This window comes from Phoenix dactylifera, chromosome 5 (genome assembly GCF_009389715.1).
Source record: "Phoenix dactylifera cultivar Barhee BC4 chromosome 5, palm_55x_up_171113_PBpolish2nd_filt_p, whole genome shotgun sequence".
In the NCBI taxonomy this organism is placed as follows: domain Eukaryota; kingdom Viridiplantae; phylum Streptophyta; class Magnoliopsida; order Arecales; family Arecaceae; genus Phoenix; species Phoenix dactylifera.
This window is the reverse complement of record NC_052396.1, coordinates 2,667,095-2,679,381: the sequence shown is the minus strand read 5'-3', so window position 1 is coordinate 2,679,381 and position 12,287 is coordinate 2,667,095. Positions and strand designations below refer to the sequence as shown.

The window sequence follows — 12,287 nt, the reverse complement described above, 5'->3', positions numbered from 1 at the left end:
TTTAATTAGGGAAACAAGCTTTCCTATATCAATGGGGCATCCGTGGCTAGACAATGATTAAAGATGTCTTCTTAGCCCTAGACCTTTCTGTTCTTAAGATACTCAAGGTGTGCAAAATCTCCAAATTGTGTAGATACTAATGACATTGGTGTTCTATTTGAGGAATCCTTCAGATTTCTGGATGGTCTTGCGCCTTTTGGTACTTAGGGCTTTTGCAATAGACATAAAAACGAATACGGATTATGCCTAAGCGCGCATAGATTTGAATGTTACAGCACTGAGGTCACCTGCAAGAGGCAGTGAAATACTCTTTGTATCAGTTGGAAGAATGTATCCTGCAGCTTAATTTTAGGGCAGGTTTATGTATTGTTTCTATAAAGGGAGCAAAACCCATCTAAAAGCACTGCTTAATTCTTTTTATCCTTTGAACTACAAGGAACACCCCCATCCCCTCCTTACCCTTTCTTCTCTTTTCTTCTTCTTTTTTTTTTTGGGTTGTTGTTGTTGTTGTTGTTTTCTCAAATCTGATTGCTCCTGTTTCCTACCTAGTGTCTGGGCAGCAAGCTTTGACAACATGATCATTTCTCCTCCTTTTCCAGGAAAAGCATAAGATCGTACTGCATATAACTATTGTGTCCCTTGAACTCAAATAGCTATTGCACAACCTTGGGGACTTGACTATTGTTGTCCCCAAGTTATTTCTGAAACACAATATGAGTTTTTGACTCAGCATGGCAATGAGTGGCAAACCCATTAGCAGAAATTACGGGACGTGCAAATCATGTCATATCATTGGCTCAAACTAAGATCAGAGGTATATTTACATGCTCGCATTTGATCTGGCGTTTGAGTCCCTTTATAATTATCAATGAAAATAATAACCATCAAATTATAAAGCTGCATTTCGCTTTACTGGAAACTGGCAGTCTTTTTCTTTTTGTAATATATCAATTATATAGATTCAATTCTGTAGATCAAGCGGCCAATTTGAAGCGCCACACAGTTTTATGAAAGGGCCATCATGACCCAACAAACTCCATGGCTATTGTAAGAGGACATATTTTTTGAGAAAAGGAGACAAGAATAAGATGGTGAGAGAATAGAGCAATCAATTTTAATTAATCTGTAAATTTTAAAGTGGATTAGAAGCCAACATATGCAATCACATTTCCAAGGTTTTAAATGCCTATATCAAACCCTGTATCATTTTTCCATCAGAACTAGTATTGATACGTACCAAAATTGATAGATTCAGAATATAGAAAACTTGCTAATATGTATCCGTACACACTAGAGCAACCAATACATATCCATACATTGGGTTTCAGCATTTGTTACCCCCGTTATTGATTTCACGTTGGAATGGTACAGTACTGCTGCCTGCTGGTACCATCCTATTTCATATTTGGAGTATCCCCTAGTTCAAATAAATCATGATCTAGATTTGATCTAGATTGATAACATTTATAACAATTTAGGACCATATCTAAAAAAAACTAGCTAAAAAATTTTATTTAGATTTTCTGGCGCTATACAATATTTAGAATCCATCCAGTGCATGATGTGGAACTAAACTTATGCCTATAGGAGTTCTCACAACCTAACTACAATTCAAAAGAATGTTGCAAACCAATCAGCTCTGGAACAAGGAGCTCTTTTTTTTTTTTACTTTCGACATGTACTTTCTCATCCTACACATCTTGGTTGAACCAGATGAAGGAAAGTGAAAGTTCGTTTCCTCCCATCTCTCTCTCTCTCCCTCTCTCTCTCTCTCTCTCTCTCTACCATGTCTGGTTTCTTAACTTGAATTTTTTATGTTTACATTATTGTTTTATCGAGAAACTAACTCGGGATAAAACATCCCAAATGCCTTAAAATTTTACAGATACTTTCCCATTTTTAACCGGTTACCTGTGAGGTTGATGCGGGATTTACACCCCGTCACCAGCAAAGCCCACACACCAGCCAAGCAGCAGAAGAGAGAGTGTCCCCCAGAAGGTATTGTCCGCTTTGGGTCCGATTCGGGAGTCGAGCGTACCCGGAGCCCTCCTCACGGCGCCTCACGGTTTTGCCCCACAAAAGGCGCCTCCTTAGGGAAGGGTGATTGAGCCCCCCATTATATGGCACAGACCTTCCCGCTACACGGCCGATGTGGGACTAAATTCGGGGAACCCCCCGTAACACAGCCCCCCCAGCGGGGAGGTCCTGTGCCCGGGTCGGCTCCTTGCTGGATAGGCGGAGGGCCGAGGCCCTCCTTCTAGCGCCATCTGATGCGGGATTTACACCCCGTCACCAGCAGAGCCCACACACCAGTCAAGCAGCAGAAGAGAGAGTGTCCCCCAGAAGGTATTGTCCGCTTTGGGTCCGATTCGGGGGTCGAGCGTACCCGGAGCCCTCCTCACGGCGCCTCACGGTTTTGCCCCACAAAAGGCGCCTCCTTAGGGAAGGGTGATTGAGCCCCCCATTATATGGCACAGACATTCCCGCTACACGGCCGATGTGGGACTAAATTCGGGGAACCCCCCGTAACAGAGGTATATCTGGTTTCCCTCCCCTTAACAGCTTAAATGTATACCGTTCATTTGAACTAAATGGACGGTGTAGAAAAAAAGGTATCAGAGCAAAGCTCATCCATTATTTAAATTTTATTATTAGTAAATGAGTTTATATAAAGTAGAAGGCCTCCAAGATTGTTATATATTATAATGATTATTATTTTTTTAATAAACCAAATTTATCATACCAATCTAGTATAAATACACCCATAAGAATCAGAAAATAAAATATGAAAGCAATCAAATGAAACATACCAGTAGTTCACAATATAGCCCTTTTGTGATTGGCCGCATATGACATCATCCAGGCTGCAACATTATTATTAAAAAATTATAATTTATAATAATATAATAATTCTTGTTTCAAATAGGGGTGGCAATTGGGTCGGGTCGGATCATAAACGGATCGGGTCACATGCAGGTCGGGTCAGAAAATCATAAACCTGAACCCGACCTGTTTATTAAACAGGTCAGAAATTACAACCTAAACCTGACCTGTTTATTAAACAGGTAACCCGACCTAACCCGTTTAACCTGTTTAATAAACAGGTAACCTATTTACCCAACCCGACCCGACATGTTTAACCTGTTTGCCCAACCTGACTCGTTTAACCTATTTAGACCTGTTTAACCTGCCCAACCCAACCTGTTTAACTTGCCCAGCCCGACCTGTTTAGACCTGTTTAGACCCGTTTAACCTGTTTAGACCTGTTTAACATGTTTAACCTATTTAGACCTGTTTAACCTGCCCAACAGTTAAACGGATTAAACGGTTTAAACGGGTCAGACATCTAAAACCCGTATCCGACCTAATTAATAAACAGGTTAAACGGGTCGATCTGTTTACGACCCGAACTTATTTAGGCCAAATCCAAACTTGTTTATGGCGGGTCGAACACGGGTCAGGTCATATTTTGCCACCCCTAGTTTCAAGAATGGATACTTTATGATGAAGATCGTGCCAGATATTATAAATTGGCTCAACAAAGGTTGCGGATAATTATTGAAATTCTATCCTTTTTTTTCTCCAACCCTATGGCGAAATTTAAATCTAGGATTATCTTTTATTCTTTTCTTTGAGAAATTAACTTTTAAGAAATTATGTTATAGATTTTCCATATAAAAATATTTGAACATGCCTGATTTGGGTCTTTAATGCTAATAAAAGTAAGGTGGGGAGACATCTAGCCTTCACTTAACATGGACTGTAGAGAATGTCAAAGGCAGCTTCCATGCTGCAAGCCTGCATCAAAAAGCCTTCAATGGAAATCTCAAGCAATCTCATTTGCAGTGTTGCAGGACATTAAATAATCTCTCTCTCTCTCTCTCTCTCTCTCTGAACAGAGGAAGCAAGTCGCCTCCACAAAAACAATTACGGATACAAATAAAAGATCTCACTACTTTGATTAATCCTACAAAATTTACAGAGACATTCACAGCTTCATTTCATTATCAGAGCTCCGATGATCATTAATATTGAATAGATTTGAAGTTAGCTTTGTGCTAAAACTGAAGTCACTTAGAATAAATTCACCACTCTAACATAAATCCAGCCCATACGGTACTCTTACTGTAACCGGTTTGTATTGACTGGACATGAACCTTTGTATTAGTTTCTGTTGGATTCGATCGGAACAATTGGATATCTGATCCAGATCTATTTTCTTGCATCATTGTTTAAGCCAACTAGATTTTAGGTTTTAGTTTAGCATCCAAGCCTGACTCATGAATTCAATTTTGGTATATAAAAAAGGCAGATCACTGGTTGATTCAATCCGGTTCATGTTAATGGGATAAGATTAAAGTGGTTATTTTATCATTCATTATTGCTGAAAGAGGATAAAGAAAAGTAAAAAAGCTATTGATAGTGGCCTTAGCCCTTGTAGACTCTTGGCGAGTGTAATACTAGGATGGATGATCCTCCGAAAAGTCCTCATATTACACCTCTTTTTTTCAGAAGTACCCTTGCAGCCTTAGGTGTCTTTTACCCTACTTTGATGCATTATGAGTCTAAAACCGGCAACATTAGTGCCTAAGCAGTTTATATATTTTATGTCCATCTAACTACAGCTCATGATCAAAAAGCTCATTTTAAGGAGCCGAAAACTTTAGGCGGTGGACCGTAATTTGGGTGCTTCTACAGTATTTCTTCATGATCTTTTCCACCGGTAGCGGCGAGGTTGGATCCCTCTAAAATTCGCTAATTAGTACAGTGACGGTCAAAGAACACAGACTTTGGTGACCAAGGTAATGCATACTTCAAGTGACTGAATGATCCCTTCATTGGCATGACAAAAAAAAAAGAAGATATGAGACCCTACCTTTGTATGGTGGATTGGTAATGAAGCCCACCACCTCCAAACCCCACCCCACTGGCTTTTATCAGAGTAAAGTGGGAAGGAATCATGAAAGAGGCCCGGACCAGCAGCACCCTTTCCCTAATTCCAACATCAAATGCTTCCAAAGCCATGCCTAACCCTAATATTTTTTTAGGATAAATCGAGGAAGTGAGACACATCCCTTATTCCTAGCCCTTATAAAAACAAATAAATCAAGGCATTAGATTTGAATGGGAGGATCCCTAGGCTAGCAAAATCAGGGAAAAAATAACATAAAAAATCTAACCTAATCATTTAATCACAAGACATCCGGGCTCGCTTTTTGGATCTTGTCAAACTCCAGTTTTATTGCCATCACTGTCATCATCATTATGATCATGATCATCATGATCATCTTTATAAGATGGGGCCACCTATCAACCAGAACCCTATAATCCTTGGGTGAGTTGCAAGTGGGTTTGGCAGGCACCTATCTCTGCATGAATTTTATTTAAAGGAGGTCCCCTGTACAAGTCATCACCCGCTTGGTGGTCCATGGGAGTTGGGTGTGGCTCAATTTGACCGTTGAGTTTGGAAATTGATTCCGTGTAATCCATCACAAGGCTCAATATCATGGAGATGTTGTTGCATGGTTCATACTTAACATGAAATGAGGGTACAACTTTCGCAGATCGTTTGACGCATTCAATTATTGTGATATTTTTAATTTATTAGTATATTTCTGTCACAACTCATTATTATTATACTCATCAAAGATAAAAAACTATTAATAAAAATATGATTTCATTGAATTTCTCTGTCATATCCTACCCATGGCCTTACTCAACACCACCATTTTCACTTCATGTCATGTTCTTACAAACCTTCTTTCAACATCTCATCATTGGGTGCGTAGAATCATCCTGCACGCCAAGCAACCTCACCAACAACTAACTCGCATGGGATGGAAAAAAAAAAAAACTCTCACTAAAATATTTTTTTTAAAAAAATAATATCCAAATATATTATATAGAAAACATATTTTATAGAATGATTTATTTTTGATCGAATATCATTTTTTTAAAAAAAATATTTAAAATATCTATTATGTGCTTAATAAAAAGTTACAAAAAAAATTGCTTGAAAGCCGGTCACTTCGATGATACCCTATGGACTGGAGATGAGAAGTTGTCCCTGATACTTTTTTTTAATTTTATTGAATGCATCCATACTCGTCAGGTATGATCCATCCGCTTTAGCAAAAAAAAAAAAAAAAAACTACAATTTTTAGCTCGTGAAAAAAGTATGTTTCTCAATATTTCATATAAATTTTTCTTCCTTCTGAAATATTGAAAACTTATTCTCATAAAAAAAACTTATTTCTTCATTCTCTTTGAAATTCCTAGCCAAACTTGGAAGTCTTTTTTTTTATTTTCTCATTAACTAAACTTGAAATAATGTTCCAACTCAACATATAATTCATATGCTCGCCTAGTGGAAGATGCTAGCTAAGAGTCGATGGTGTCATGACTACAAGCTGCGTGCCTGCGTGGCATCCACTCCTTCCATCTTTCCATGGCAGGAGAAGCCATGCATGAGACTTGCCGATGCGATTCAAACTACGGGTGGCAGACATGCACCCATCATCTTCCACGAGAACTCACATGCCGTCACCTCCTCGCAAATGATATTTATACAAATTTTTATGCGGACTCTCCCACAACAAGGAGACACAAAGAAGGGGGAGGATTATTTTTTTTTCTTAAAAAAAAGAGGAAGGGAGGAGGAAGGGACAAGTCCACCCCCGCGTAATAGCCTCTACTGAGCCTCCACTCCGTCAGGAGAATATTCGATGCGGACAGAAATGACCATGTATTAGGCACTCCGACCGGTTTTACTCATACTTTTTCCATCCGTAGGTCCGGCTCGGTTATCCCTTTAGACTCCGGCACGAATACCACATATGAGTACGTTACACCTAGCATCACCGAGACTACCAATAGAGCGATACATTCTTTCAGACTCCGTGCTCGAGCAGGAAGCATTCGGTCTCCATAATTAAACGACGCCCGTAAGTTTCGAACACGGAACTAGTTGATTGAAAGTAAGAGTACGTCTTCACCGTGCTTTCGGGGGATCAATACGATCACCGGTACGCTGGGAGAGAGAAGAGACGGAGAGTGTGACGACGACACGACATCTTGTCCCCTTCCGCAGACACCACCAACGATTCTCGTTCCCCACTGATCACCATCTGATGTCTTCGCTCATATCACCACCATCAACCAATAATCCAACGGCCGTTGTGCCTCCTCCCGAGTGGAGGGCACCCAGACATCCAGTCAAAGCGAGGCCCTGACGTCTGACGGAGATCCAACGGCGGGAAAGCGCGTGTCGAGATCCGTACGAGTTGTGAGCGATGCCGATGAGGAATGGCGAAGGAGGGACGGGTGCAGCGCTGAAGGGGCGCAACCCCGGGCCCGCCCGCTGGCCGAGGCTACTCGCTTTCGGTCCCGGGCTCAACCACTTGATTAATTAAACTTTAATTGCGGTTAGAAGCGTTAAAACGAGATCAATTAAAGAAATTAAAGAGAGGCGATCCCAAAAAGTTAAGGCGGAAAGAGAAATGAATAAAATAAAAATAAAAAATGGGGAAAGAGAAGCTGTGGCTGCTGCTCTCCACTCTCACACTCCTGCCACTCTTCTTGCCCTTTACAGGAAGAAGAGAGAGAGAGAGAGGGGGACAGGAGGAAGTGGGAGTTAGGACGAGTGGCAAAACCAAGCTCGTGCTCCGAAAACCCTAGCCTTGAGCTCGCTCCCGTTGCATCTTTACCGTCTCGTATTTGGAGGTGAGGGCATCTAATTCCGCCGTTGTTCTCTAATAGATCGTTTTTTTTTTTTTAACCTTTTTCTTCCCTTTTGGCTTCAGAGCTTGGAGTTTTTCTGGGGACGATTTCCGCTTTGGAGGGGTTTTTTTTTGTTTGTTTTTTCCATTCTTCGTTTATTGCGTGGATTGGAAGGATGGGTGTGTGTTTCAAACCGGAATGAGGAGTTTTGGGAATGTCAGAGTTCTTGATTTCCTTTTATTTATTTATTTATTTATTTCTTTTTTTTGTATGGGTTATTTGATGGAAATCCCAGGGAGTTGGTTTGATTTTTTTTTTTTTGAAGTTTATAGAAAGATTAAATTTTCGTTTCCTTTGTTTGATATTTTGTAGTTTTAACCGTTATAGAACGTCGGTTTGCGGTGCTTGGTGGGGATTTTGGTAAAGATCTATGGATTTGTTCTTGTTATTCGAAAGATCTTTCCAATCATGTTGCCTGTACTTTGTCTGTATTGGAGGATGGATATTAGGAGCTCCGACAATTTGGTCTAATGAGTGTTTTTTTGTGTGTGTGCGTGTGTGTGGTTTTTAAGGTCTGTGGAAAGAAGAGAAAGGGCCATTGTAGCACGAGAGGAGATGGATGTAATGTTAAAATTGGTGAAATTTATGAGCTAGTCTAATTCGCGCGAGTCTACAGGAAGCTTCATCTTGAGATGCCTGCTGTCCAGTCCACGGTGTGGATACGCCACAGTTTGATTGGTTTTTCAGAAGCTTCTGCGCTCAGGGTAGCACATTATTGGATCAAAGCTTGGTAATGGTAAAGATTTACCGGAGATGGAAAGGGGTTCTGAGTCGAAGATGCCGTCCAGGCAGCTCCCTGGTCCTGATCGGCCATTGTGTACCCATGGGAACAGTTTGATAGGTGAAGAAGGTCCATCTAGTGCTCAAAAGTCTGAAAATTTAGATCCACCTATACCCATGAAGGCATCGAAAGGGAAGGGTTTTCTGACCGAAGAGAAGGAACTAGCACCTGAGGCTGATAGCTTCAGGAGTGTCGACTCTTGTGAAGAAGGAGGGCGAGGTTCTTTCTCCGGGGCAAGTCATCCCCCAGAGCCAATTGATACAGACCTCATGAGGACGGTATATGTAGCTATAGACCAGGGTAAGTCTGAAACAGGGTGCTTGGTAAAAGGCTTAACTGTCAAAGGTCCCTTTATAGAAGATCTTTCGATCCGAGTTTCAGGGACAAAACCAAATGCGGCGGTTGTCTCACCGGTTGAAAGTTTGGCTGAAGAGGCCACTGAGTCGGGCACGGGATCTTCTCCATTTTCTGTTCCACGTGCATCGCAGTCCACGGAGAATGCATTCTTGCCTCCAGACTCCGAAGAGAAGGAGTGTGTGTGGGATGCTTCCCTCCCTCCCAGTGGCAATGTGAGTCCTCACAGCAGCATCGACAGCACAGGTGTGATGACCACTATGAGTGTTGTGAACAGCTGCACGAGCACTTATAGAAGCGAAGGGATTACTAGTGATGGAATGCTTAGTGTGGAAAGGCACTGTGAAAGTGGCAAAGGAAGCGTTAGAGGAGACTCACTCGAGAGTGCGAAAACTAGTATGAGTAGAGCGAGTGATAGCAGTGGTGTAAGTGATGATAGCAACTGGAGTAATGTCACAGGAAGTGCTAGTAAGCCTCACAAGGGTAATGACCCAAGATGGAAGGCTATTATTGCTGTTCGGGCTCGGGATGGTATACTGGGGATGAGCCATTTTAGACTGCTCAAACGGCTTGGATGTGGCGACATTGGTAGCGTTTATCTGTCTGAGTTGAGCGGGACCAGATGCTACTTTGCAATGAAAGTGATGGACAAGGCATCCTTGGCAAGCAGGAAGAAGTTGACGAGGGCTCAGACGGAAAGGGAAATCCTCCAACTTCTAGATCACCCATTCCTGCCGACTTTGTATACACATTTTGAGACCGACAGGTTCTCATGCTTGGTCATGGAGTTCTGTCCAGGCGGTGATTTGCACACATTGAGGCAGCGGCAGCCAGGAAAGCACTTCTCTGAGTATGCAGCAAGGTAGAGTTTAAGACAAGAATCACTGTTTTAGCTCATTAATTACCCATTTACTAGTTGTGTTGGTAATTTCTTTATATGGCTGTTGACTTTCTGAGCTACTATTCACCTTCTGTTCTTGGTACAACAATGGCCATTGAAAACTACACTGTTTTCCTTGGTGCCTTTTTTTGGTGAAGCAATAAGGCATAATCGGTGTGGATATATTGCTCTCTGTTTTCATGCATTCTAAGTTCAAGTTTCAACCTTCCTGCTTCTTGGCAAAATCCTAAAAGGAGGGTTTTCGCAGTTGATGTTGGTTGTAACTATTTTCTATCCCACTAGTTGTTCTGTTGATAAGTTAGAAGCATACTATTTTGATTCTGATTGGGATTGTTCAGAAAAGCACATTTTGATGCCTCTTCAATACATCCTTTTCATTATAAAAATAATTTCATGAGTTCTTGTCTTCATTCTGAAATAATAAGATCGGTTATTGTCTATATGCCCCCTTTATCAGTTTACTCATCTGTATATTGATAGATTAAAGTGATTTCATGCAATTCTGGATATGCATATAATTAAAAGTTCCAAAGTTAAAATGTAGTGCAGCAGAACATCCAGAAATGACATGTTGGATTAGGTTTTTCTTGTTCTATTTTAGCTTTTCTAATGTAATTGATCAAAAGGAGAAAACTGTTGCTCTCTTATTCAGTTTCTTGACATGTTTGCATGGGGTTTTTTAGGAAAAACTGCTTCATGTATGTGTGATGCGTATTAACTTATACATCATAGTGGGGGTTGTTCACTGGATTTATTTACCAATTTTTGTTCACAATGTTAGTTTTTGAGCATGCAAACTGCCTTGTCGTTTTTATTTGCTGGATTTATATTGATTTTCAGGGCCTTATTAGTCTTGTTCTGTGATGGTGTATGCAGAGATCTGACCATGAATGCATGTTGAACCAGTAGGATTGCCCCCAATAGGTACCTTAATAAATAATCCTGGTGAGGGAAGTAGAATATGTCTTCACCATCTAGGTCTGATTACACCAAACAAAAGGCAGGGATAGCTTTCCAAATTTTTACTGAACTTGCAACAACTTTCATAATTAAGAGGGTCAGTCCCATATTTCTTTCAATCTATGGGGTCTGTGGTGCAGTTCAGCAACCCAGCTTGGACCATGCAGCAACTAATTGAATCATGGGGTTTATTGTTTTCATAATGCCATTATAGACTGTAAGGTTGTATTTTTAATAGTTCTTGTAATCATCTTCTTTGTGATTTAAACATCAAAACTGAAATCAGAAACCCTATATCTAATTATGATCGACAATATTGGTAACAATTCCATATGACAATTTGTGTAATGATACTTTGGTGTATCGGGTTCCCCAGCAAATTAACCCACATAACAATGGTGGACATTGTGCTCGGATTCACTCATATCTGTATGAACAGTTCTATAGTGTTTTTGTGTAAACAATTTATGGAATGGAGATCCTTAAGCATTCCAAGTTTATTGACTCATGCTATCTATACTGGTCTTGAAGACTCGAATAGAAATTTATATTTAAAAATGTTTCTGAGGGCCTTCTCTTTTGTCCAAACAATTGGCTTGACTCAGCTGCAGAAACTGCAGAAACTGTGTGCCTTCGATGCTGCACCTGCACTGAAAACCACTTAAGTGTCTTATTCTAGTTCCTAAAAGTTTTCATGCGCAAGCATGACTCATTGACTTGTACAGAAGTTTTGAATTAACTAGTTGTTTCTCCATTTATTTTTGACCATTTAAGTATTAATATTTTTACTAAAAATATCATCTACATGCTTTGTAAGTGCTTCCACCTGTATCATTTTCAAGATTTGTTCCTTTGGTAAATTCATCCATAAGTGCACTTGGATATGATCTGTACGACTTATAGGTGCTTCTTCTTGTATCATTTTTGAGGAGCTTTGCTTCTGTATTTTCGTCCCCAATGTCGCTCCCCTTCCTGCTGTTACTTCTTAGAACTAAATTATAATTGATATCTTCTACATCACATGAGCTAGAGCATTTTTTACATCAAAACATCAACATCCATTTTTGTGATTATCCCATTCTTCCTAGACCAAACATATCTGACACATTGCATGTTTGTCCTCTCCCAACAAAGGATTACCTCTCAATTCTTTATTGAACTCACTGAAGTAAAGAAGGAGATTTAAGTAAAGATGTGCTAACTTTTTTCCCATGAATTAGCTCTCATTGCTTTTTAGTTGGTCGCCATAGCCTTTACTGAGAATAACATATTGTAACACTGACCTACAATTGATGAAAAGTTTACATGACCACGTTTTCTTTTCTAGTATTTCTTTTGGCATGCCTTAGAATTATGATATACAATCTACATAGTGCAAAAATGTTGGCTGTTGAATAACTTTTGAACTAATCCTTGGTGGAGATCAAACAGTTCACAATATTTTAGCATCTCCAAGTACTACCAAACCCACAGGCAGACAAAATTATTTGAACAGCTTGTGAGAAATCCTTC

The 12,287-nt window shown here is 40.2% G+C and overlaps 1 protein-coding gene across 1 annotated transcript in view; it reads left to right on the top strand.

Moving 5' to 3' along the window:
* The first annotated feature begins 7,535 nt into the window (after window positions 1-7,535).
* The window catches only part of LOC103704667 (serine/threonine-protein kinase D6PKL1-like), a 6,280-nt gene continuing 1,528 nt past the window's right edge, over window positions 7,536-12,287 (top strand). The window contains exons 1-2 of the mRNA XM_039126499.1: window positions 7,536-7,722; window positions 8,292-9,776. Of these exons, the coding sequence (XP_038982427.1) occupies window positions 8,533-9,776 (1,244 nt within the window). The 5' untranslated portion in view covers window positions 7,536-7,722; window positions 8,292-8,532. The remainder of the gene's footprint in view (window positions 7,723-8,291; window positions 9,777-12,287) is intronic.